The following is a 27,376-nucleotide window of genomic DNA, read 5'->3' on the forward strand; positions in this document are numbered from 1 at the left end:
TGCCTCCTTCTACCTTCCCTCTTCCATCCTCTCCGTACCCCACGCCTTCATGCAGGAGACCTGCCCCATTAGCTCCAGTGCCACTATCCAGTTCTCAGGGTGCCCACCCGACACCCATGATGTGTTGATAACTTCCCCCGACTTCACTCACAGTGGCCGCCTCCCAGTGCTGAGATCCGCCAGGAGCCGCCTTCCTCTTCTTGGCTTCTCCCCACCCCCTCACTAGCCCAGCCTCCCAATGGATCTCTAAAGGAGACATGCAAAGAGATACTGCTTTTTAATTACAAGTGCTATTGTAACATCTATAAGGAAGCACACTTTAAGCTTAATTGAGACCAAATGTGAAGTTAAATTAAATGAATAACTAATTAACGTAATGCTCATGCATTAGCCCCGAGTGAGTGCCGAGGCCCAGAGAGGGGGCAGGTCCTGGGCCTCCAGGGACCGTCAGTGCCCAGAGCTGCAGAGAGGGGTTGCGGGGCAGGGATCCTGGGCCTGGGACCCAGGTGTGCAAGGACCGATGTCAGGGCCCGGGGCCCCGGACTCCTACCTACACCCAGCTTTCATTTCTGAGGCTGGCCCCGAGCTCCCACACGCCCTGTGCATCTCCCTAGCGCCACACTGAGCCGCCGGCACCAGAGAATGTCTGTTCATTTTCCAGTCCCTGGGCCTAACACATTTAGGGGCTTGGTACGCGTCCGTTTTCACTTCCTTCCTGTTCATTCTTCTTTCTGGATGGTCACATTTGTTCCTCCATTGCCACTAGGATTGCCCTCCTGCCAGCCCTGGCCCTTCAAGGCTGGACGAGTGGACAGTGAAGGCTCTCAACTTGAGTCACCCACCCTGGTGTTTTTTGTCGCATCGTTTAAACGTTTCCCTGTTCCCGTCTTATCCCCTAACTAACGCCTGAGGGCAGGGCGTGCATTGACACTGACTTGTCTCCCTGATTCATAGCGATCCTCTGAGGGAGGTAATGTCATCACTGTTTTCTAATGAGGAAAAGGCTCGAAGCCATCAGTGGTGAGGCTGAGAAGGAGACCTCCAGAGTGAGCGCCCAGGGAGGGACAACACCCTGCCAACACTGCCCCAGAAGTGGTGGGCGAGGGAGCCTGTCTCCCTGCAGGAAGCAGAAAGGGAGCCCAGGCACGGGCTCTACCGTGGGATGATGGCGCCATCTAGTGGCTTCCCTGAGTGCTGCTGGCAGGTAAACCTGATCTTTTTGTTTTATTTATTTTTGGCTGCGTTGGGTCTTTGTTGCTGCGCGCAGGCTTTCTCTAGTTGCGGTGAGCGAGGGGCTACTCTTCATTGCAGTGCATGAGCTCTCTTGTTGTGGAGCACGGGCTCTAGGCACGTGGGCTCAGTCGTGGTGCACAGGCTTAGTTGCTCCGTGGCATGTGGGATCTTCCCAGACCAGGGCTCGAACCCACATCCCCTGCAATGGCAGTCAGATTCTTAAGCACTGTGCCACCAGGGAAGCCCCAGGTAAACCTGATCTTGAGAGACGCATTCTTGAACCTGAGCTGCAGCTCCGCCCTGGGGGCCTGAGGACTTAGACATCCCAACTGACTCCTGCTTTTAAAGCCAGAGTGGGTCTCGGGCACTTTGAGACTTGCTATTTGTCACCATTGGCGTGTGTATAACCTGTCTCAGCGTGGAGGGATTTGTATCCTGCCCATGAACTGCCCACAGGCTCGCCCGCGGGTCCCAGTGTCCTCACGACTGCGTCCTCTGGGCACGCCAGTTGTCAGCTCCCCAGCACACCACCCTGTGGCCCTGGGACGCTGCCCCAGCGGCCCACATGAGCCCTGACAGGACAAGCACAGGCACAGCTGGTGACATCTATATCGGGGCTTAATGGGCAGCTTCAGAAGGCAGACAGAAATGCCAAGCGCTGGCAGACCCAAGGGTTTGGGGCCAGCTGCAGGGGGCTGCGAGCTGCACACGTAACAGCTGCCTGAACGAAGCCAGCAGCACCCTCCCACCTTGCTAGTCATGTCACCCCCGTGCCTGTGCTTAGGGTGTCAGTCCTTTTTCTGTGTCCACTACCTACTCCATTCCTAGAGCACAGCTGGCAAACAGTGAGCACTCGGTAACCACTGGCATTTCATTATCAAAATATTTAATAATGTGACTGGTACTTTGGTCATGCCCTCCGCCCCACCCTTCCCCTACAGCAGCACTGCCCTGACAAGCCATCTTCCCTGGGGACACAGAGGGCTGGGATGAGAGCAGGCAAGGGGCCCTCACAGTCGGGAGTGACACCTCCCCTCTCTCCCTAGTCCTGCCCTGGAGGATACAGCAATAATGCTTTAATCAAAATGGGTCAGGAGTTAGAACCAGGATCAAATGGAGGGTAGATGGAGGAGTGCCAACGTGGGGAAACACACAGAGAAAACTGGCTTGTGGACAAAGGGACAAAGAGAGGCCGGGTGGCTCTGAAATAGCCACTTCTAGGTACAGGCTGATGACAGAGGTTCACGTTTAGCGTGAGAAGGAGAGACACGCTTTTCCAGGCCTCGGCCCTGCTGAACCTCTGCCTTCTGACTTGGAATCTGAACGAGCAGGAGTCTGAGCATATCCCTTCTTGTACCAAAACGCAGACACCGCTTAGCCCTGATCCCTTCCACTGGCGGCCTCCAGAGCTCAGGCCTTTATCGCTGTCGGTGCAACTGACGCCTTCAGGGCCTTTACAGTTCCTCCTCTCCTTCCGCCCCCCTAGCCAGGACCGTATACTGTGTGGTAAATCACTTCTCTGTCATCAAGGGCTTTGTAGTTAATAGATATCGTTTAATAATCTTTAGGACCAGGCAGCCTCTATGCTCTGTTAGTCCCCAAACAATGATGAAAACCTCCCCTGACGTATTCCCGGCAGCCACGAGACTAGTTACCCATTCACAAATCTGAAGAATGCATGTCCTGTTTCCCAGTACCCGCCCCCCTGCCCCAGGTTAACTATAAAACTGTCCTGACGGCCCCCAGGTGGTGTGGAGCGCTCCCAGACCGCCGTCCACCTGAGCCCGAGCCCCAACCCACCCCGTAAGTGACCCTATACTAAACTGGTCTTGATCGCATGGAGCTGCCCCCTCATTTCTTGGTCTCAAGGTGCCTTAGTTCAGTGGGCACTTTGCGTCCCCTCCGTCCTCCAACAAGGCCCTTGAGTCTTCCGTGGCCTCAAGCTTGGTGGTCCCCTTCCGGTGGAGAGTCTCCTAGCCCGTGGAAGCCTCGTGGGCTGCGCTGGCTGGTGCTGGGCCCGGAGGCTTTGCCTCGGCCTCCTGGGGGGGTGCACTGTGGGACCCGGCGAGGGCCCTCCAAGTTTCTGCTGCGATCGGGTCCTCACATTTCTCTATACCTGCGTGAGGAGCAGAGAGGCAATGGGAGAGAAAGTGAGGACGTCCCCAATGGTGGGGACGGGGAAGGCAGGTCCCGAGGGTCCCTTAATAATTGCCTTTCATCCCGTTCGCTATCATTAGGGCTCCTGTCACCTCTTCAGCAAGCAGGGAACACCAAGCCAGAATAAGGTGAAAAGCCTTACAATGCCTGTACCGCGTCTGACCACTCTGCAAAGCAGTACCGCATACCCAGCTTGTCGCAGCCTGAGATCAGCCCTACCGGGTAGTTAGAAACGAGCATCCCCATTTGACACACAAGGACGCGGACATTCAGAGAAGGTGCCCGAGGCTCTACAGAAGCAGGTGAGCAGAGAAGTCAGGATGGTCCAGCATTTCTGGTTTCAAGCCCCAGGCTCCCTCTGCCCAAGCAGGTGACTCTGCTTCTCCCACACAGGCCTTCCTCAGAGAAGGACCCGCTGAGGATGCAGAGAGAAGCCAAGCCCGCACACCTGGGGTCAAACTCAGGCTCTGCTGGGACTAGCTAAAGGCCTGAGGTACGTTCCATGAGCTCCGAGCGTCTGTTCTCTCACCTCTAAGTGAGAACATCTACCTCTCAAGGCTGCCGAGAGGGAAGCCAGTACAGCTCACGCCCAGAGCAGACGCTTACTACGCACTAATTCTTTTCCCTTTCTGCATCACCTCCTCTCCTCCCAACGTCCCCCCGGGCCTGGCCGGGGGACAGCAGGTGGAGGGGGCACTGGTCACGTGAGGTGCCATCCACTGCTCCCCCTCCAGGGCAGGGCAGGGCACAGACTCTGTTAATGCCTCCTGCCCTGCATTCTTCTCCCCCTGAACCCGGACGATGCCTTCCTCAAAGGGAAGCTCTTCCCCGATACAGTGCTGGTTACCATGACCCCCGTGGGCTCTTCCTCACATTTACCATCCAGACCAGGTCCATCGCTCCGGCAGCTTCTCATTAGCAAGAGCTTCCTAAGGAGAGCCAGAAAGGCCACGAGAGAACATTGCCATCCCAGCGCCAGCCGCGCAGCCCAGCCTCTAGCGCCCTGCCTCAGCCGCGGGCCTATCTGCGCGGCCTCCACGCCCGCCACCGCTGGGCGACAGGCAGAGAGCACAGCAGGCCGGCTTTGGGTTTTGCTCCAGAGGCTTTGCTTGGTAGCTGCCTTTGTCTGCACACCCCAGGCAGAGGGGCCAGGTGCCCTTGGTTTCTGAACTTCAGAGTCCAAGTTCAGAGGGAAAACGATTTCCCTGGATGCTGCCCCCTCTGTCCTGGGGTCTACGTCCAAAGCCCTATCGCTCTCCCTAAGGAGGAGAGGCTGCCAACCTTCGCAGCAGCTCCGGCCCCTTAGGAAACACTTCCCAAGCACCACACTCCGTCCAGACTCAGAGTCTTTGGAACTGGCCCCCAAGGAAAAAGCGAAAGTCAGAAAAATCGCACTGGAGGAGAGAGGCTTTGCATGCACTCTGAGGGCACAGGAGTTACAGACTTGAAGAAAATACTCACAGAAGTCACGGGACTTGAGGAAAATACTACCGCGCGTGGGTTAGGGCCACACTAGAGCTATGGAGACACATGGGGATAACAGAGGACAGGTTAGTGGGGCTGGGGGCCAGGCAGGGGTTCCCGGAGCACGTTCAGCTCCCGGCTCCGAGTTCCTGAGGTCTGGGCTGGAGCGAGGCTCAGACTGGTGCAGAGCAGCTGAGCGCCGGATTTGACTCCCGCGAGAAGTGAGGCCGGGCAGGCGGGGCTCCGGCCCTCCCTCCGCAGGACTTACCCTCTGTCTCTACTCAGGGATGACCGCCAGCCCAGGATCTCTTTGTACACCAACCGGCAGAGGAGCTGAGGGGAGGGAGGGCGACCTCAGCGTGCAGCACGTGGCTGGTCCCCAGCGCTAGGTGACCGCTCGGTTGGCTCACAGCGTCACTCCGCAGGGGTTCACCCACGGGACGCAGAGTAGTTCCGAGCAAAGCCCTGGATGGCCGACACTTTGGACCACTTTGGACACTTCGGAACTTTCCAGGGTCCCAGCCCCGCAGGACAGGGCCCCTCCCCATACCCATCTGTGCACCCCAAAGCTCTTACCAAGCAAGCCAGGATGTCGGCAGTGATGAGCATGTAGAAGACGTTGTTCCAGCCTGTGGGGGAAATGAGCCCGGCCAGCAGAGGCCCCAGAGCCGCACCTGTGTGGAGCACAGCATGAGAAGGGCCCTGCACCAGGGACCCTGGCCTCCCTGCCCGCAAGAGGGCAGCATCCCAAGAGTGTGCCTGAGACCAGGCTTGGGGCGAGAGTCACAGACCTATGGATCCAGTGCCGTCGATGATGGCCGTGACGGTGGAGAGCGCCTTTGCGTTGCCCTTCAGGCTCTTGTGAGTCCCCTGGGGAGAGAGCAGAGTGGGGAGGCCTGAACCGAGAGGCGGCACCAAGCAGGACCGGGACCGGGACCAGGAGAGGCACTGGCTCAGGGAAAGGCAGCGAGGGGGGCTTGGAGCTGGGAAGAAAGGGGGGCCGATGGCGGATTCTGAAGGACTTTGAGGATCTCGTCTCTGCGGGCGGGGGGAGGGGGAGAGACGTGAAGATGGGCCTGGAGACAGAGGCCCTGGCCAATCCCCGAGGTGGCTCCGCTTACCAGGTCAGCCGAGACGGCAGTGGTGATGAGGGCATAAGGGCCGTTGACCAGGGCTCCACAGGTGAGCAGCATTACTGACGTGGTGATGGAGACGGCCCAGTTAGAGAGGAGAGGCCACCGCCACCCCCAGCCCCAAAGCGGGTGAGTCCCCCAGGCGTCAGGCTGAGAACCTCCACTTCCCCGAGCCTCCCACCCACGTCCCCAAGCCAGCCTCGCGGTGTCTCCACGGCAGCGCCAGCTCCTCACCTATGGAGATGCTGATCCCACTCTGGCCAACGTAGTTGTACAGGAACATCTGAGAGAGGAGAAGGCGGAAGACAGGATCACAGCCTGGCTTCCCCACGGGCTGCCTCTGTTAGACTGGAGCCCGGAAGTCTGGGAACCCCAGGGGTCCCCTTTCTCCTTTGCCTTCTCATACCCAGGCCTCTCGGTCTTCCGGTCCCAGGGATGCAGGGTCTAATACGTGGTAATCTATCATTTCCCTTTGCCCCCAAAGTCTCCTCTCATATCGAACCTCAATCACTTATTCTTTCCTTGGTCAAGAAGCTCAGCAGCTGGCCTGCCCCTTCTCGCCAAGGCCACATAACCACGAATCCCTTTCCAAAATCCTGTCTGGATCCCTGTCCCGTGCTGACCCTGGCTTCTCCTCCCCTGGCCGCGCACAGGGATGTACCCACGCAAAGAGACGGGTGTGTGCGTGATGCCCAGGCGTGCACAGGGTTCAGCGGCCCACGACACACACACACACTTTGCCCTTGAGGTTCTACGCACCGTGGGGGCAGCCAAGATCAGCATGACGCAACAGGTGGTGGCCCTGCCGTTGGTGTAGTCAGAGATGAGCCCCGCCAGGATGCCGCCTGGAACACAACGTGCACACTGCCGCCCCAGGCATGTGGGACCCCGAGCACTGCCCCATCACTCAGCCCAGCACGAACCGGGGCCGGGCACCCAGAGCCAGCTGAGTGTCTCCCTCCGCAGCCTTCCCCGCACCCACTGCTCACGGGAAGACCACCTGGGCAGGATGCCACCTGCCTAGGTCACATCCCACTGGACCCGTCCCATTTTTCTGCACCCTGACAAGAGAAGAGGGGGATGCAGCCTAGAGGCAGAGCAGGGCATGGCCTCACCTGCGATGCCACCAACATCGAAGAGCGTGGACAGGTCCCCAGACTCCTTGGCAGTAAAGTGAACTGTGGAAAACAAAAGCATGTGTTCAGACCTGGGGGCTCCGGGCAGACATCCTGGAGGGCCACCGCTGGGAGCGTCCCTGCAGACACCTGGTCCAGTATCACCTTCAGAGGAAGGAGTGGGGCCCATGGAGAAGTGACTGGCCAAGGTCACAAGCGAGTCTGCAGCAGTTTGGGACCAGATGCCCTTTCCGGCCCCCAGTCCTGTCGGATGGCCTTGACCTCCCGGAAAAGCCCTTCTATGAAAGCACTGGGATCTGGCCCCTGAGGACCCTGTCCCACTGGGGGTACAACTGCTCTCACTGAGCCTCAGCCTGTCCAGCCCCATTCCTCCCTCCCCCTGACCGAGCGGCTGGTCCCCATAGAAGCTTGTCACCTCCATTTGAGGTCCCTGCTTATAAACAGAGCCAGGAAGGAGGCTTGCGGGAAAATGGGGACCTCAGGTCCCAGACCTCGCCCTAGAATTAGAAAAAGGGACGCCCAGAAGCTTGACTCGTAGCCCAGCCCTCAAGGTTGATTCACACTCTGTAGCCAGCATCAAGGCCACAGAACAGAGTCAGCGACCGCAGGGTTGCCCCGATGCTCTACCCCTGTCGTCGAGAGAGGCCCCTCAGATGGAGCCGGCGGGGGGGCTGGGGGGGTGAGTTACAGCTTGAGACCTGGCCCTGACTCATCCCCACCGCATCCTGTTCGGTGCGAGGATGCTGTGTGGAGAGCAGCCTCGTCCCTCCCACGGGGCCTGGAGGGAGCCCGGCAGCCCTGGCTGAGTGGTCCTTGGCCCTGGTGGGGCTCTGAGGCTCTGAGGCTCTGGGGGCAGAACTGCTCCCTGACAGAGTAGCTCCACGTGTGGAAAACCAGAGATCCAGGACAGGGGAACATAAACATCCTTTTCAACCGTAAGAGTGACCTCTCCTCATCTGTCCATCCTCGGGCAGGGGCAGAGGCAGGGGAGAGGAGGGCCACAAGGTGGGCAGCCCAGCAGACCCACGCACAGGGCATCAATCCCCCGAGGCTCCCGGCAGCCCTCCTTGGAAGAGAACAGCATTTACTGCCAGGCTACAGGCAGTGGGGGTAGCTCCTCAGGCCCTCTTCCTTGGGCTGGGGGAGGCTTAAGGGGCTCCTGGAGGCGCTCAAAAGGCAGACCGTTTCCAGCACCCTCCAGTCCCGCCCACCTATGAGCCAAGCAGCCTGGAGGAGGGCTTCTCCTATGCCTGAGGCTGGAGCAGTTAGGGAGGATTGCAGAACAGAGCTCTGAGTTCCTAACCCCGACTCAGCGCCAAGGGAGGAAGAGTGGCTGGAATCAGGGACTGGGTGGGGGGCGGGGGTGCATCTGCAAGGTTTAGCTCCCCATTAAAGAAAAAAACTTTCCCTCCTGCCCTAGGAGAGGTTCAGCAGAAATCCTGCCTATTCCTGGAGTCGTACGCGTCACGTGACAGGTTTCCTCCTCAGAGACCCCTCCGTTCCTCACCTCTTCTTCCCCAGGTACTCACCCACATTGAAGATGTAGAGGGGCAGCCAGTAGAGGAAGGTGTAACTGACCAGCTTGGCAAACAGCAGACACAAGGAGAACTCGACCACACCCTGGGGAGCGTAACAGAGGGCGCGATGGAAACAGGGGCAAGACGCCCTTGGTCCGTCAGCGGAGCCCCAACCCAGCACTTTCCACCGCCCACTGCACAAAGCAGCCTCGAGGACCTCTCCAGCCTCAGTAACAGCAGTGTACCTGTGGCCTGGATATGCTGTGTCAGGACGAGTCTCCCGTGTTCCCCTCCCCAAGTGGGCCGCCCTCCCTAGGCACTGCATGTAAAGAAATTCTGGAAACCACAGGTCACCCTGAGCATCCCCATCTCCTGAGACCCAGCAAAAAAATCTAGAGAGCCTCTCTCCTCCTTCCAGTCCACAAAAGACTCACCGGGATCCAGAGCGCCCCAAAAAAGCTGATGGCAGCGGGCTGAGCACTTGGCTCCTTGGACAAGGTGACAGCAGACTCCCGGCCGTTCCCTCTGTTAGAGTGGGGTCCATTGCCAGGGTCCTCAGCGTTGTCCCCGTTCTCTTCCAGCTCACCCTGAGCAGAGAAGAGCCCTTGCTGTGGGCGCGTCCACGTACCACCTCCCACCAGCTGGAGGGACAGCCCATGTGAGAGGTAGGGGCTCCCACGCTGGAAGAGGTATGTGTCCCCTTCCTGGACTGGACTAACATCCTGCCAGGCCCGTCAGGCTGTCGGGGAGCCCCCCGAGGGCGTGACTTTGGCCCTCACCCAAGGGCCTGTGAAGTAACTGTGGGCACACGGGCCCCTCCTCCAACTCCCCAGGCCTCCCTGGGACCAGCCCCCGCGTGGAGTGGAGGGCAGGGATAGGACTGGGGGCCACACTCACATGGTGCTGAGGGGGTGAGCAGTCCACGTCCTCTGGGTCTGAAAGAAAAATCTTCTAAGAAGCTTCCCAGCAGGCCAGGCCCTCATCTTGCATGGCGTGTGGTCCCCACCCCTCCTCAAAGGGGGTGAGTTGACTTTCCAGCACAAGGGAGCATGGAACCGGGGCTCCAGAGACCACCTTCGAGGTCTGGGTCTCCTAACAATAAGTTGTGTCACTACTGCCTCGTGGACTTTCGTTCTCTTGCTACAAGTGACCATGGCCCTGACTCCCTGGCCCGTCTGTCAGGGAGCTGGGAAGAGGCAGCAAAGGTGGAGAGGTCCCCCCAACCTTTCCCTCCTCAGTCTCACGTCTCACGGAAACGCTCAACAGCCCAGGGAAGCAGGCGTTGTTATACTTCTGTCACACATGAGAAAACTGAGGCTCAGAGAGGTTGTCTGTCCCAAGTCACACATCTGTGGCTCTGACCCCATGATCCCACGCTACCCACTGCCTTCTCCCAGGGCCTGACCGGGAGGCTCGGCTCCGGCCCTGTGAGGAGGGAGGGCTCCACTCACATTCAATTAAGAAGAAGAAGGTGACGAGGCCCATGACGGCGGTGATGATGCCGGGCACCACAAAGGACAGGCCCCACTGCTCATCCACCCAGACGCCGGCGATCAGGGAGCCCAGGATGTTGCCCACGGATGTGTGGGAATTCCAGATGCCCATGATGAGCCCCCGCCTGGAGGGGAGGGAGGGAGGGAGGGAGAGAAGAACGGGAAAAGTGAGAAGAGAAGCACAGGGCTCCTGGCGACCGCCGACCAAGTGCAAAAAGCTGGCTGCCTGCAGCCTCTGAGCTGAAGACCCCCCTCAGGGAGGAGCGGGAGGGTTTGCTGGTGTCAAGGGAGTGACAGCAAGGCCGGGGGTCCCGCTCCCCAGCCGCTCCCTGAGCAAGCGCTCTCTGGCTCCTTGCTGCCCCAGGGCCCAGAGCCCCAGCCCTTTCTTCTCTTGCCCTAAGGCCGTGACTCTGAAGTCCTCAACCAGGGGTGACTCTGCCCCCAGGGGACACGGGCACCGTCTGGAGAGTTGCGACGTCCCAGCTGTGGGTGCGCTAGTGGCATCTAGGGGTAGAGGCTGCTGAACACCCTACACTGTGTAGGACGGTCCCACAACAAAGAATTATCCAGCCCCATATGTCAATAGTGCCAGGGTTGAGAAACCCTGCCCTAAAGAAACTTTTGCACAAAAGTCAGTTCAAGGAAAAAGAAAAAAAAAAATATATATATATATATATATAAATATATACAAACACATATATATGTGTGTGTGTGTATACAAACACAGTTTTATAGGCTTCATTTTTGTCTTCACGCAAAATGGAAATTCATCTATTAAGAGGAAAAAAGCATAACTGAGGTTGCAGGTTTTAAGGATCAAAACCTTAGCAATGAGAAAATCAGTACTGCTTTTAGTCACTAAAACATGTGTATCTCGGCCTGTGAAAGTCAGCAAGATGGAGGCAAGTTTCTAATCTTTGACCCTGAAATCACATCAGGGGCCACGAGGGACCCACCAGCCCGGCCCCCCAGGCACCGCCCACCCTCCTGTCCCATCACACTCACTTCCCCTTCCCGAACCAGTTGCCCACACAGGTCACCACGGAGGGCCAGCCCGTGGTCTGGACGAGTCCGTTGCAGATCTGCAGGGAGGGAGGAGAGAGGCGGGACAGGCCTGGGCTGAGCGGTGCAGCCTCTGGGACGGGGGCCCCTCCGCAGCGCACACTATGCACCCCCTTCCTTCACCTGCGTGCACGCACCCCGTAACCCACAAGCTGATTTCTCCTGTGGCCCCAGATCCCCACGGCAGAGACCAGGCCTCGCAGGCACCTCCACGGACCTCAGGGTAACGCTCAGCGCAAACTCACTGAGCCCACGAGGGTGACCACAGGCAATGGGCAATGGGACCCCGCATCGTGATAAAGGAGCACAGGGCTGGATGCGCCGGGACCTGGGGTGGCTGGGAAGGACCTGCAGCCTCTACTATCTGTCTGTGCCGGGAACAGAGGCCTGAGTGCAAGGCCAAGGCTCGTACCTGGATAAGAACAAAGTACCAGAGCGCGTGGATGTTCCAGAAATACCCCAGGCCAAAGAGCGAGGTGAAAAGGCCGCTGAGCAGCATTCCGGCTGTAAGGTAGTAACGGAGGGGGAGCCGCTCCCCAAAAATGCCACTGCAGAAGAGAGGGTTGGATCCATGGTAATCTCTGCTACCTGCGCCCTTCGGCTCTCTACCTCCTATCTCTCCGCCCCCCCACCCCAAAGCCACTGAAACGACTCTGCTAAGGTGATCACCAGTGACCTCTGTGTTGCCACACGCCAGGGACACCCTCGGTCCTCCACTCGCTGGGCTCCTCCGCTTTATTTGACGCTGCTGACCAAGCGCCTTGAAGTGCGCTCTCCGTGGCCTCTGTGAGGTCACCGTGGCCCACCTGCCTCCCCCCTTGGCTGACCAGCGCTCCTCATGCATTTTCTCTTCCATCACTTTTATGGTTTTAACTACCAGCTACATATACGTTACACAGCCCAGCTGCATAGCTACAGCCCTGAACTCTCCCCCAGAGCGTCACGATCATATCCAGATGCCTTCCAGACATCTTGACTGGGATGCTCCACAATCAGGACTCCTCTGCCTCTGCCCCCCACCCTGCCCCGTGTCCTGTGCCCCTCATCTGAGTGGATGTCGCCACCACGTTTGGCCACTCAAGCCAGAAACCACGGGGCTACCTCCGTTTCCTGCCTCTCCGCCCCACCCTTCACAAGCAACCTCCAAGACCTGTACCTTTTACTTACATCTCTCCAGTGCAGCGTTACTCTTTCATCTCTATTACTATTGTTCTCAGGCGTTGCTCAATGCTCAGCTGAGCTATTATCAGATCTGTTCCTTAGTGTGACGTGGTACTCAGTCCTACTCTCCCTCAAATCTACCTTCCGTCACCCTCACAGCGATCTGTCTGACGTGTTAATCTGAACATGCCACCCTTCAGAGGTTCTCCTGTGCCCATGGCCTGGTACACAATGACCTCATTCTTCAGCCCCATCTCCTGCATTTTACACTCTGGTAAACCTGTTACTTGTCCCCCCAGATCGTGCTGTTTCACACTCGCCTTACTCTGCCCATGCCATTCCCTCCACCTAGCCATTTCTGCATTGCCAAGCCCAATTCTTCTTCATTAGTTCAAGTGTCATCTCCTCCAAGAAGCCTTCCCCAACCCCTCTTCTCTAATCCCAGCTCACATTAAGTGACCCCTCGGAGCCCCCAGGGCGCCCCGTGTGAAGCACCTGTCTGGGAGCCACCACTCCCACACTGCTCTATAACTAGCTGCTGTTATCGGTCACTCCACTAGACCGTGAGCTCTCTGGAGGTGGTACCCTGCCTCAGTCATCTTTGATTCCTGGGAACAAACATCATGCTTGCTACATAAAAGCCGTGCTGGGGTCTTCCTAGCATCCAGGGCTATCCTTGAAGGACAAACCATTTTCCAGCCACACCACTGACACTGCCATCTGAGTGAATAAACTCAAAAGGACATCCAGGAAAGCCTTTCCAGGGAAAAGAGCTACTAAAAGTGGGAGCTGGCCAGGTGAAGGAGCAGGCTCGGTAACCGTGGGAGCATGCTGGCTACGGGCTGACAGGACGTGTGCAAGTCTTGTCGTCTCATTTCCACCTGGGGGGGGGGTCCCCAGCTTTTTCCCTTTGACCCTGCTGCCCCCAGGTCGGCCAAGGGGAGAGGCAGCTCTGAACGGTTCTGCTGCGGGCAGTCACAGGCTCCGCCTCTCTCTTACCTGATAAACATGCCGATGGCATAGGCCACGAGGAAGGCGTTGTCCACTGCCCCCAGGAGTTCCTTGTAGTTGCTCTGGTCTGAAAGCCGATGGGAGAGGCAGAATGCTGGCTGGCTGCTTGGACACCCCTGCAGGAAGCCCTTTCTGGCCCCGGCTGACCCTCTCCTGGGTAGGGGGAGTGGGCTGTGGGGAAGAACAGCTTGCCCCGCTCTTACCAAACGGGGCCCAGTTGCACCACGTGGTGTCGTTGAGCCTGTGGGTGTCGCCGATGGGCTGGATCATCTCTGAGCAGTTGTGGTGCAGACGGCTCTGGAGGAGTCACGGGTGCACGGGTCAGGGGCATCCTGTGGCCCCGAAAGGAGCAAGCAGCCTCCAACACACCAGCCCCGCTGCCCCCTCGACCGGACCCCACGCTCCCTCCTCCGGCAAAAACTGGCTCCAGGGGCAAGTGGCCACAGCAGAGCCTCGGTGAAGGGCAACGGGGGTCGACGCGCAGGGTAGACACGGGGCCCAGGGTGTCTGCTCTCTGGCTCCACCCGCAGCCCCCGACACCACCGTCTTGGTGAATAAACCCAGGAAACTCTCCTGGGAAAAGAGAACTGCTGAAAGTGGGACTCTGCCAGGGGGAAGGAGCGGGCTCAGTGACCAAGGTAAGGGAACAAGGATGGTTATACGCCAAGTTCCAGACCATTCTACGGAAGTGTATTTCCGCTGGGGCCCAGCATCTCCTGCTTTCTTCCTTACGCCCAGGCCAGCCTCACCTTGACGACACTGATGGGCTTCCTGGACATGTGATAACAGGTGTAGATGAGGAAAGTGATCAGCAGGATGAAGCCGCGGTACCTGCAGGGAGAGGTGGGCAGCTGGGCTGGCAGGGCACTCGGACCTCCGCCTCTACTGTGTCCAGGAAGCATGCACCTGTGCCCATTCTAGCAGCCTCAGAGCCCCAGCACCGCCAACTCTTCTACATCAGGCTCCCCTCCAGACACAAGTTCCTCGGGGCAGAGGCCAAGGGGAGGGTAGGAACAGACGCCAGAGGCCAGAGTGCTCCGGGGGGCCCCAAGTCCCTGCTCCTGCTACCGAGGCCTCCCGACAGAGCTAGCCCAGCATCAGCGCCCTAGACAACACCAAAGTACCCCCTCCTGCTCTTACCACTGCCCATCACCTCTGCTTCTCTCTGGCCTCACTAAGATCGGGGTGCCTCTGTGTGTGTGAGAGATGGGGGCAGGGAGACAGAATTGTATTTAAAATACTGGACATGCTGGGAGCCGGCAGGAGGCTGATGTGGGAGAAGGGTCTGTCTTTAAAGTGAGGTCGGGACTTTCCTGGTGGCGCAGTGGTTAAGAATCCGCCTGCTAACACAGGGGACACGGGTTCAAGCCCTGGTCCGGGAAGATCTCACATGCCGCAGAGCAACTAAGCCCATGCGCCACAACTACTGAGCCTGCGCTCTAGAGCCCGTGAGCCACAACTACTGAAGCCTGCGTGCCTAGAGCCCGTGCTCCGCAACAAGAGAAGCCACCGCAATGAGAAGCTCGCACGCTACAACAAAGAGCAGCCCCTGCTCGCCGCAACTAGAGAAAGCCCGCGCGCAGCAAAGAAGACCCAATGCAGCCAAAAATAAATTAATTAATTTTAAAAATAAATAAATGAAATAAAGTGAAGTCGACTATGCTCTCAAGCCTAGAACACGGCAGAAACAGCACCTGCTGCAGCCCAGTAGGGGCGGAGCCCAAAACCTAGCTGGAAATGTGGCAACAGAGGGAAAGCTGGTGACAGAACCCAGGTCCTCTGCCCTAGTCCGTTCCACTGGACAGAGGGGTCATCCTTTCCATCTGCGGCTCACACATCACATGGGCCCTCTCATACAGTGCTTCTCATCCCATGCGCCGGTCTGGGGCGGAAAGAACAGTTCAGCCAGGCCCCACCGAAGTTTCCGCTGCGCGCTCCCCCTTCCCCTTCTGCCGAGGCTCTGAGGAAGGGCTTCCAGGTCCTCCTGAGTCACGGCATCAGCTGAGATGAGTCAGCAGCCAGGAGCCAGGAAGTACATGGAAAATAGACCTCAGCACGGACTCCAGCCCAGGAGAAAGACCAGAGCCTTGGTTTCTTAAAGAGCCCACGGAGAAGGTGGGGAAGAAGGGGAAGGGGGCCTGAAACCCTTTCTATCTCTGGATCCACGAACCAAAGGGCCAGGACGCTGGAGGCTCAGTCTGCCCTCTCCAGGGATCTGCCTCCAAACCCCAATCCCTTCCTCCCAAGCATGTCGTGAAGGCTCCTGCTCGTGAGATGAAGGGGTGTTTCAGCAGAGGCTGCATTCAGGCCGGGCTACCGGGGCCCTTCACCCCTGGACTCGTTCTCTGCCTCGTTCCCTCCACTGCCTCACAGTTTATCTTCTGAAGAGACTGAAGGTACATGTGCCCCCGCCGTCACCTGGCTTAACGTTTCTCGGTGGCTCTCCGTTCCACTAAGAACGAAGCTCTCTCTAGCTTGAATCTTACGGTCTCTCTACCGCCCAGCCTCTCTGGCTCCCCATTGCCGAGGGTGCATGGCTCGGGGGGAGTCACCAGGGGTTCTCCAGGGAATCTGGGGTTACTCCAAGGGACTGTCACAGTGACCCTGTGACATACACAAGCTTGGTGGCAGCAATGTTTTCCACTTGGCAAATGGCTCATGTGACTCCTACCTCAGGAACTTGCAGAATCTGGTGGCAGGGTTGGGGGTGTCTCTGAGAGAACTGGAGAGGCTGCCCAGTGAGGCTTCTTCAAAGTGCACAAGATGGAAGAAAATCACAGCCCTACAGATAACACTCACCAGTGTCCTGCCCGGGGAGCTGCTGAGTCTGGAAAAAAGCTGAAAGCTTTGAGGGATGACTCTAATTTACTGTGTAACCAAATGAAAGTTCCTAAGCCTTTTTTGCCTCCGGTTTCCTCATCAGATGCCCACGGAGGACAGTGCCAACCACATCCAGCTCAAAGACCAGGGAACACAATGTAACTCTCACCCTAGTCCCTACGTGTCTGTTGGGCCACCTTTACGACCCCCGGGATCAGCTGAGTCTATCTCGGCTGCCACCTGGATACAGCCGTTGACCCTGGTGACAGATGAGATCTCCTCTGGGCCTGAAGGATCCCCAGGCCCCACTGAGCGCCCCCAGCACTGACTGTCCTTCCTTGACAGGCCAGGCAGGGAGGCCCAGGCTGCAACTCAGCCATGCCGAGCCCACGCAGGAGATGCTCAGACACAACGAGGGATCGAAAGGCACAGCCCCGCTGGCAGCCACCTCGCTCCTCCCTCGCTCCTCCCACCACGACACTGCTTCAGCCCCAAGTGCCAACACCTGCCCACCTCAGGTCACCTGCCCTGGCTTTCTCCAGCCTGTGGTCCCCGGTGTGCTTCCTTATCTGCCTTCTGGAGTCCTGTCCCTCCCAACCTTGCATGGCAGAAGCTAAGACAGGACAGCAGGCACACCCAGGCCCATTTCTGACATCTCGATTCTCTCTGGCAGAAACAGGACTGCCTTCCCATCCACATCCTGCCATGTGCCAGGCACTGTGCTAGGGACCCAGAGAAGCTGTAAGAGAGACCTCTGCCCTCCAGGGGCTCGCAGGTCAGCAGGGAGACAAACAGAATTGGTGCGACAGTGCCATAAAAGAGGGCAGCCCTGCATGACACGGAAGCAGGGACGCCGAGACCAGCTGGGATGGGAGCAGTGTCAGGAAAGGATTCAGGAGGTGAGGCTTCAGCCGCATCTTCACAAACAAGCAGGAGGTGGCCAGGTCCACCAGGGCTGGGGTGGGAAGCGGCGCCAGGGAGAGGGAAGTACGTGTGCCAAAGTGCAGAGGCGTGAACAGCAATGATACCTGTCTGGGGAACTCTATGTAGCCAGAGGTCTGGAAGGTGGGACTGGGCCAAGCATGGAAGGTGAAGGAGTGGGGAAGGAGGGAGCGGACAGGTCATGGAGGGCCTAGGGTGAGTTTCGACTGTCCTTGGGGTGATGGGGAGTCACTGAAGAGGGGTGGGATTTTCTAGGTCGGAGGGTTCCGGACACCTCCCAGGCTAAGCTCTGCCCTGCTGATTAGTTTGGGAAGCTCCAGACAAGCTTCCTCGCAGAAGGTAGGGCTGGTTCCCTCTGCCTCATCCACACTGCCAGCCACCCTCTAGGGAGACCCTCGGTGGTGCATCTCAGGGAGCTGGTGTCTGTAAGAGAAAAGAGCAAGGACTTAGGAATCAGGCGAAACCTGATTTCATTCCTTACACCTGTTAGCGGTCTGCAAAGTAGTGTTTATCACCTTTCTCATAGGGCTATTGACAGGTTGATGAGACGATGCACAGGACAGCTCTTACATGTTCCTCACACCCAGTGGACACTTAAAAATGACAGCCACTACGATTTCAGATTTTGAGGAAGGAAAGCTGGAGGGGGCGGAGGCAGCCCGTGCTGCTCTGTTACGGGAGGTGAGCAGGGTGTGGGTTAGCACCAAACTCCTCTGAGTGGTGGTGGTTCCAGGCCCTGGATTTGCCTGTAAGGTAGGGAGTTGGAGGCCAGCATGGCCACGCCTCCCACATGCCTAGTACACAGAGGTGGGCTAGAGGAACACGAAGACGCCCCGAAGCTACCAGTGCGCATGCGGGAGCCTGCCACGGGGAGAGAGCAGAGGCTGGTCCACTGGGCCCACCCATGTTCTCCCTTGGGAGTAGACAGGGAGACTTAGCAGAGATCCACAGTCATGCAGATCTGCCAGGTTCCAGCCCTGTCCAGAAGCTCGGCCTGACCTTTCTCTCAGCTCTGACCCCATCCCTCAGTAGAAAACCTGACACCCAAGATAGCAGGAGAGTCACAGGGAGGGAGGCGGTGGGGCAGAAGGACCTCAACCTGCTGTGTGATGCTAGGATGGGCACTGGCCTCCTCTGGGACTCCCTGCCTGGACCGCAGCACCATGGCGGCATGAGCCCAGAGGGGCACAGCTAGCTGGGCAGAGCATACCCGGGGCCTCCCCTTAGTCAAGTCCTCTTTCCTTTCCACTCTGGCAGCTCTTCTGAGAAAAAGGCCAAGGTGCCATAGTTCAAAGGGGACTGGGGACATGGGTCCGGTGAAGGGCTGGGCTGACACAAAGGCTGTCGAACTCACAGTAGCTCACAGGGAAGATAGCTGATGTGCTCCTGCTGCCTGTAGAACCCGCAAGTTTCACTTCTGCTTTCACAAGCCCTTCTTGCAGAAACAAGAGGCCCCAGAAAGGGAGCAGGGGGGAAAATACACAGTCGGGCTTCGCCTGGCTTGCCCCAGAGGGGGAGGGATGGCAGCCCAGGTGTTGGCCAGGCTGGGCAAGCAGGCCAGAGACCCAGGAACATGCGTGGCGAGGCCCACAGACTGTTCCGGGCAGGGTGCCCACCCCATGACCCTCTAAGTCTGTGTTAGCGAGAGATGGCACTTTGAGAGTCTCACCTCCCCCTGCACGGCACTGGTTACTGAGTAACCAAGTCAGATAGAGAGGTGGACTAGCTATCTCTTAACTATTAGCTGACAGTCCAACTTATTCTTCCAAATGAGCACGCTAATAGCTTTATGGACCTCATTAAGACTCTGCACTAGAAACGCTTCTCAGGTTAGGGGCAAAGAACAACGACTGCCAAAGCAGCAACAGATGACAAACAGAACCCCCAAAGGACCTACTACCACCACCACCACAACAACAGAAAACAAGAAGTAGCCCAGCAGAAGAATGCTGACCTCCGGAGACAGTGGGAAGAGGTGCCTTCTCTCCAGTGTCTGCCCAGTCAGCCCCCGGTCCCTGCACCCCGCTCCCTGCTTTGCAACCACATTGCTGACGGTGCTGATGGCTCCTATCCCCATGGCAGGCCGACAGGGAATTAAACTCCCTCACTGACCAATCCCTACCACTTCCTGCCTCAGCCCAGTCCTTAAGCCAAGTCTGGGGCAGCTGGTAGATGTCTGGGGTAGCTAGTAGATGCCTGGGGCAGCTAGTAGATGCCTGGGGCAGCTGGTAGATGCCTGGGGCAGCTAGTAGATGCCTGGGGCAGCTAGTAGATGTCTGGGGCAGCTAGTAGATGCCTGGGGCAGCTAGTAGATGCCTGGGGTAGCTAGTAGATGCCTGGGGCAGCTAGTAGATGTCTGGGGCAGCTAGTAGATGTCTGGGGCTACTCAGGTGGGGGCAGACTGGACTGGCTGTAGCTGCAGGTGACCTTGACACTTGCCCGGAGGAAAGTACCACTTGGTGGCCTGTCCTTGGACGTGCCTGTCCTGGGACTCAGCAGACCTGAAAAGGAGAGAGGGCTGGGGACAGTAAGAACCAGGCTGCCGGTGACAGTGCCATCACCCCGCCCCCTGCCAAGCCCTCCGCTGCCCCTGGGACACCCTGGTAGGGAAAGGTCAGCCTGGAACAGACAGCACAGGGCAGAGCCCTGAGCCAGGCCTTCCACTGACAAGATGCGACGGGGACAGGCCAGGTCTGGGAGGGCCTCTGAGAACAGAGGAACAGAGCCCTCTCGGGGCTGAGACCCAGCCCAAGGACTCCTCCACCTGATGCCCCTCCTCCAGATGGAACCTGGGCATTTGCTCAGAGACATCAGGTTGACACAGGGCTTGGTCCCAAGATCCTTCCCAGAGAAGGGGAGCCATTGGCCAGTAGCACAAGGAGCCCGGGACTTTCTAGAAGGAATTAGTAGATAAGATAATGGTCTTTTTTAGGAGAGAGGAAAATATAGGCTAGATTGCTTTGCCTTGAGAAGGAATCTCGGCAGGGGAAGCCTGGGTGCTCAGACAGGATGAAAAGACGTGGCTTTTAGCTACAGCATGTGGTTTCGTTTAGGTACCTGGAAAAACTCTGGAGGAGTGTGAGAGCTGGTAGGGTTTGGAAGAAGTGGTCAGCGGGTAGTTGGTGGTCTCTCTTCTGAAGAGCAGCTACACAAAGAGCACAGGCGGGAATGCGTTGGTGGTGGCGGGGCCCTCCTCCCCAGGGAGCTAAGATGAGGACTCTCCTCTCGGGATTCCCTGGAGGCTTAGCCCGTGGCCCACCCTCACCTACTCCTTCTCCCCAGCATGAAGGACCCAGGGGAGGAGGCACGAGCCAGACGGCAAAATGAGAGCAGTGATGCCGCCCACCCCACGCCCACCCCACACACCAGTTTGGGGGCAATCAGATGGGGGCGTTGTGGGCTGCAGGGACTCCGACCCTGGTGTCTGCCCCCAGTTCTGGCGTTGCTTCGGGACCGCTCAGCTCTGACCTCAGCACTCAGGTGGCACAGCTTGATGGGAAGAAGTAAGGTCTTGGCCATCCATACAGACCACCCCCAAAGCCTGGCTGCCTTCTAGACCAGTGCGTGGCCCCTGAGGCCGACCGCCCCACCCAAAGCCAGGGAGGTGCGCATCAGTCTGCTGTGTAAGGAGGGAAAGAGGAAACAGCGGAGAGGAAGAGGAAGCAGAAGGTGGCTGGGGGAGAAGACAGCAGTCATGTGCGGGTGGGGGAGGGAGCCACGCAGGTTCACATGCTCTTTGGGGGTCAGCCTGAAGAGCCCGAGGAAGGGAAGGGGATGGGGACAGGGACGGTGGGCTCAGCCCTCCAGATCCTCCACCAGGCTCTCTCCTTCCTTCTCGGAGCTGCCTCTCGCCATCACCACTCTTTTTTTTTTTTTTTTTTTTTGCGGTACGCGGGCATCTCACTGTTGTGGCCGCTCCGCACACGCAGGCTCAGCGGCCATGGCTCACGGGCCCAGCCGCTCCGCGGCATGTGGGATCTTCCCGGACCGGGGCACGAACCCGTGTCCCCCGCATCGGCAGGCGGGCCCTCAACCACTGCACCACCAGGGAAGCCCACACACCACTCTTTTTAAGGAGCCCTTTCTGATGCTCTTACCGGGCATCTCTGGGCAGTTACCAGGAAGAGAAGGAAGACAAGAGAAAGCTACTTTGCAGCATCTGGGTCCCTGGTCTGAGGCCATGGCAGAATTGGGAAAAGGACGTTAAACCAAAAGACGCTGCGTCTTAACTTCTGGGTCTGTTACTGTGACCTTGGGCAAGCTGTCTCACCTCTCAGCCTCAGCTTGAGCTTCTTGTAAATGGGATAGTAAACTCCTGTCACATGAGGGTGCCCTAAAGACTAACTGAGATAACATTTAGCCTCTCAGCCTCACTTTGATCTTCCTTTGACTAAGGTAGTGAAGTCCTGTCACATGAGATGTCCATAAGGCTTGATGAAATGAGATGCGATGCATCCGGCAGCAGGACCTCAGCAAACTCCGGCGGGCAGAGCCACTGGTCCCCGCTGCAGCCTCCAGCCCACCTCGGCCCTGGTGGGCTTGGGGGAGGGCAGCGAGCTGGGAGCTCACGGCCCCTGCTTTCCTGCCTGCCCAGTGCCCCACCCATTCCTGCTCATCCAGCAGGAATGCCACCTGGCCCTCCTCCCACAGGCTCCTCTCGTGGAGCCCTGAACTGCTCCCTCCCCACAGGCCCCAGGAAGCGGGCCCAGCCCCAGAATCAGCAGCCATACTCATCTCTCTGGCAAGATGCCCACGTTGCCATCTGTCCCCAGACGTGCCCACGCGGACGCTGGCACAGAAGGCGGGGCACCGGCCAGGCCCAGGGCTGGGGAGGACTCAGAGGGGCTGTGGCTCCTGCGAGGACACTGCCTGACCCCGGGGGCTCTGACGGGAGAAGGAGGGGCAGTGCCATCCTCCTGGGCAGAAACTCCTCAGTCTCTGCCTTCTGCTTGCACACCTCGTGCCGCCTGCCTCTCAGCCTCCTGTCCGGGGACCGCGCCTTCAAGCCCCAGGCTCCCACCAGCTGCGGCTGCACGTGACCAGTGCTGACAACACAGGCTACGTCCTCACTGCCGTGCCTTCGCCGGCTCCACGGCTCCACTCAGAATACCTCCAGGTCCACCAAGGCAAATGCTACCTGTTTCTCCTAATGAAGATGAAACCCTCCCGCCACAGAAACTCACAAGCACCGTGCAATTACCAAGTACTAACTGCACACCAGGCACTGGGCTAAGTGCTTTAAATATCTTCTCACTTAATTTCACTAAAACCCTGGGATAGAGGTATATTGCTATTTCCATTTGAAGACAAGGACCTGGAGCCTTAGAGATTTAGTGATTTGTCTCAAGTCCAAAGGCTATGTTTTCTTTTCCCCTCCCACACTCTAATCGGGAGGAAAGACCGTGGGCTTGGGAGTCTAACTAACCTGGATTCAAGTTCACCTCAGTTACTTACTAGCTATGCGGCGCTTGACCAGGTACATAACTGCTCTGTGCCCCATTATACCCATATAATGGGGAGTTAGGTGGGGAAACAAATAAAGGCCTTGCGCTGAACCACAAACACAATGCCTGGCACAGAGCAGTAGGAAATGCGAGTAGAAAAATAGTCAGTAATTAATGTTTAGTCAGTGCTTAGTATGAGCCTGGCACTGATCTAAGTATTTTACCTGCTGCATCTCGAGACAATCTTTAATCCTCACAGCGACCTGACAAGGTAGGTGTTACAAGTATCCTCACGGTACAAACAAGGAATCCAAAGCTCAGGGCCAGCCCACCCTCTGGCGTCCTGCTCCAGGACCGTCTGCTTTCTTCACTTCTGCTTAAAAGCCCTCCTTGGGTACAGGTGGAAGCAGCAAATGTGATAATGAGAGAACACGCCTTCTCTCCAGCTGGAGCCTTAATTCCGAGAAAGTAGGACCGCGTCTTAATCATCCTCGTAGGCCTCACAGTGTAACACGATAGCGTGCCTACGGTAGGAACTACACTGACGTTCGGTGTCTGTTAGGAGTCCAAACCTCCATGCATCAGGAAGGAAGTAAAGGAACACTTATCGTGCGCCCTCCATCAGCCACGGGAGGTCAAGGATGTTCACGGATCACTTTTGCCTTCAAGAACCCACCTGACTTTCACCCACGAGGGAACTGAGTCCCAGAGAAGTTAACTACACAAGGCACACAGTGGTGAGAGGATTTCAATCCGGACCTGTCTTAAACCTGGGAGATGTGGGAGAACACAGTGGTTGGAGTCACACTTTAACAAGTGTGTAAGTGACGTGTGTGCCTGTGGAGAGTTGTGCCTTCCTGAGCTCTTCTAAAATGCTGGAGTGGGACAGGCTGTTTACAGTGATCCACTCTCCCTGCCCCTCATTTTCTCTGAAATATAAGTTACTTTGGTTAAAGGGTATAATTAATGTATACGAATAAGACTCTACCAGGAACAATAGTGGCAGAGAGATACAACTTTGAACATATATGGTAATGAGATCTATTTTTGTTTATTATGGGAAAAAAAGAGTAGTAGAATATTTCACTTACATAAGTGTCTCAGAAGTTGTTTGCTGTGTGAGAAAGTTCTAAAGGTTTCTCAATGCCCTCTTGGTCTATGATCTGTTCCTATGCATCAGCACCCTGGTGGTACTTTGCCTGGTGATAACAGTAGAATGTTACCAGTCATGATTTCAGCTATGATTTTAAATGTTACCTGGCTGCAACCTTACTTCTTTAATTTGAATCTAGCATCTTCTAGGTCAGTGGTTTTCAACTGGGGATGTACATCAGACTTTCCTATGGAGTTTTATTAAAACATAGATGTTTAGGACTTACTCCAGACTTACTAAATCTCTTCAGTCAACATTCTTGGTATCTCCTTGTATATTATGTAAATTATGTATTGGGGTTTTTATATATCTCAAGATTTTTTCCTCTATAAAAATTATGCTCATCATTTTTATGAATCAGATATAATGTTCACTGTCTTCTTTGAAATTAGCCTTAGTGTGTTTTTAGACATTGTCTAATTTTTTTTTTTGGATTGGCTTTATTTTGTTTTACATACCTCAGGAATAATCAGACTTCCTTGTTAGCTGCATTTTTCTTGTCATGAATTCTCATCATATCATTCACTTTTGAAAATTATCATTAATAAGTTAATCCATACCTCTTTAGGTCTCTGTCCCTTACAGATAGTTTTTGTTCTACTCTGATGCTCCCTAAAGGCTGTGCAATCAGCTATAGGCCAAAGGTTTTACCTTCAGCAAACAAGAACTGTCTCAGAAAAGCACAGGACCAGGTACATACTCATGGGTACGGACTCCTGATGACATCACTCAGATATCTTTAAGAACATACCAGTGGACTGAGTCAGGATTTCCAAAACTCTTCAGCAAAGAAGCTGACCAGATTATGTGGTTGTGAACCCAAGATTCAGCAGAACAAGAATTAATCACTTAGGACTGAAAGAACTGATAAGGAATGACTGTCACGTTTGGAATATTACTGATGTTGTTATAGTGTTCAATCTTCTGAATATATAAGAAAGCCCTTTCTCTTTCTTCTTAAGTTGTCTGTAACCCATAACAATTTAGGAGACCCTGTTTTTGTAAACTGAAACATTTGTAAATACCTTATTCTCCCTGCCTGACTCCTCGGAATTCAGAAACTGTTTTTGAGTCTTCTTGCTTTTTATAAAATATGGTTATTTGCAAAAGTTCAATAGGAATTTTTTTCTTTTTTTTTAACCAGAACATATTAGAAAACTTGGTTTTACAACCAAGGCCTTGCCTGGAATGTCGTACTTGACAATGATGCTCATTTAATCAGCTATTGCTGCCACTTTTAAGGAATTAAGGTCGACAGCCAATACAAAACCCGCCTAATAAAACCGGCTTACTGTGTTCCCTTACACACAAATCAGGAAGGTCACTCCCTGGCAGGTCCAGGAAACTTAGGATATTTGGGGACCTCAAGAAGAGAGGAGTTTGCCTAAATTTATAGGCACAGCAGGTAAAGCCTAGTGGAGACAGCTTCTTGGCTCGGCTTCCTAATCTCAGAACAGTAAATAACAGAAGGATTTTAAAAGTCCAATCCAAGATCCCTTATGAAAACTTGCAGCAAAGTGAACGTAACAAGGCCTATACGGTAAATTATGTATATAGATTATCAGATCAAATCTAAGGAGACCAACCCTATTTCGTGATCAAGAATAATCTTTCTTTGAGACTATTTTTGATCCCAGCAGGGCAGACTGTAGGGAAAAAAATGTGTTTCTCTGGAGAACTGTGCATTGCCCGGAGGACACCCCTCCAAGTTATCTGATTCTTGTCTTTCACTGAGCTTGAATTCCATGAAGTGGTAAGTAACTGGTAAGTCATATAAAATATGTCCATGAACTTACAGAGTTTCAATAGTCTTCCCTCCCAATCAGTTTTGCCTCAATATGCCTAACTTACAAATGGGGACGTTCTTTGTATTCTCTCTTTTCAAAACTGTGGTAAAATATATGTAACATAAAATTGAACGTTTAACCATTTTAAAGTACGCAGTTCAGTGGCATCAAGTACCTTCGTATTGGTGTGCCGCCATCATTACCATCCACCTCCAGAACCTTTTCATCTTCTCAAGCTGCACCTCTGTACCCATTAAACAATAACCCCCCATTCTCCCCTCCCTGGGTTTTTCTTTTGTGCCAATTATAACATCTTCTGGCACCCTCATTATGAGTGAAATAAAATCCTTTTAACACATGTTCATTTTTATATCCTTACGAGAGTCATGATCTTATCTTTTTCTCTGAAAAATATCTTTTAAGAGTCCTAAACTCAAAAAGGACCAAATAAATAATCTAATGAGTGGGGAAGGTTGGGAGTGTGAGGACTGTCCCCAGTGAGGGCTGTCACCAACTGACCATCCTGATTTGCCCGGGACTGAGGGGGCTGGGGATGCAGGATTTTCTGTTTTAAAACGGGAACAAGCTGGTCATATTAAGAACTTGCACCCCATCTAAAAGGGGCTCCTACCCCTAATGATATAATTGGGGAATTTAGGCCTGAGACTGTTACATCAGAGAAGCGAGGAATCTGGCTGTCTACGTTGTTTTATAATTTGTAAACGATGGCAACTAACACAATATTAAACAAAACAAAAACACTGTGCAGACCAAGCAAACTGCTCCAGTGTGGCCTCTGATGAAGAATGGGCTGAAAGCCCTCCACCCCACCACACCCCCCCTGATCCGCGGCCTCCTCAGGACTCCTTGGTCGGGAGGAAAACTCCTGTGGAAGCCGCCGGCCCGCCGCTGGGGTGACTACCCTGCTGCGGCGCAGCTGCTGCTCTGATCTGAGACGCATGCCCTCCCGGGAGCGTGTCTCTCAGGGCCCAGAACCCCTCAAGGCAAGTCCCAGGACCACTGGGTTCTGGCCTTCGTGTTATCCAAGGGCCAAAAGAGACCAAAAGGACCACTCGACAACTCCAATGGCCACTTTTTCAGCAACTCCGCCACGCCCTGACCTCGGTTCCCTAGCCTGCAAGCCCGGCTCCCCCGGGTGCTCAGCGTTAAAGGAGGCGCTCTGAAGGTCTCCCCGGGGTCGGGTGGGGGTGTGTGCGTGTCTGGAAGTGCGGATGCAAACGGGCATCGGTGGAAACTCTCCTGGGCAGCCTCCCAGGGAGCGGTCCTGCGGAGGCGGAGCGAGCTAGGGCGTGCGTGCCACCCACCTCCCCGCCGACCGGCCAGATCCTGTCAGAACCCGCCGCCGCGCCGCCCCCCGCCCCCCCCCCCCACCAGCACGCTGGGACTCCCGGCCGCCCGAGTTGGATCCGCCAAACCCGAGGGAGAGGGAGGCCGTCCTGGCCCGGCGCCCCCCACCCCGCAGGCCCTCTCACCAGCTGTCCCTGGAGAAGGCGCGGAGGAACCAGACGCCCGGCGCCAAGGAAGACCGCATCTTGCCCGGCGATACCCGAAGCGAATCCGAAGCAGAGGAGGATGCAGAGCTGGGCACGCGCCCCGAGCTGGCAGTCCCCAGAGTTTAAATGCCCCGCCGGCCGGCCCGCCCCGACGCCGCAAACCGTGGCCTTCAGCCCCCGCCCCCTTGCGCCTGACCGCCCTCGGGCCCGGCCAAGCGCAAAGCGCACGCCCACTGCCCATCCTCCGGCCGGCCTCGGGCACGGACTTTTCTCGTGCTCTGCCTCCGGGCTAGGGACCCGCGGCCCTCCGAGCCTCTGGGGCCTCGCCTTCGGCCTGCGCTTGTCGGCT

The 27,376-nt window shown here is 56.2% G+C and overlaps 1 protein-coding gene across 1 annotated transcript; it reads right to left on the minus strand.

The window, feature by feature from the left end:
• Window positions 1–2,142: 2,142 nt before the first annotated feature.
• On the minus strand, window positions 2,143–27,065 carry SLC37A2 (solute carrier family 37 member 2; the record flags this gene model as incomplete). Its single annotated transcript, XM_082659529.1, has 19 exons — window positions 2,143–3,349; window positions 4,852–4,908; window positions 5,123–5,187; window positions 5,431–5,528; window positions 5,646–5,724; window positions 5,976–6,049; window positions 6,222–6,270; window positions 6,747–6,832; window positions 7,103–7,165; window positions 8,653–8,743; window positions 9,075–9,227; window positions 9,538–9,575; window positions 10,092–10,258; window positions 11,139–11,215; window positions 11,608–11,743; window positions 13,356–13,434; window positions 13,571–13,664; window positions 14,117–14,198; window positions 27,007–27,065. The coding sequence occupies 18 exons, from the start codon at window positions 27,063–27,065 to the stop codon at window positions 4,878–4,880; spliced, it is 1,521 nt and encodes a 506-aa protein (XP_082515655.1). The 3' UTR covers window positions 2,143–3,349; window positions 4,852–4,877.
• Between the last annotated feature and the right edge of the window lie 311 nt (window positions 27,066–27,376).

Source organism: Grampus griseus (genome assembly GCF_964374135.1).
Source record: "Grampus griseus genome assembly, chromosome: 8".
NCBI classification, from domain to species: Eukaryota; Metazoa; Chordata; class Mammalia; order Artiodactyla; family Delphinidae; genus Grampus; species Grampus griseus.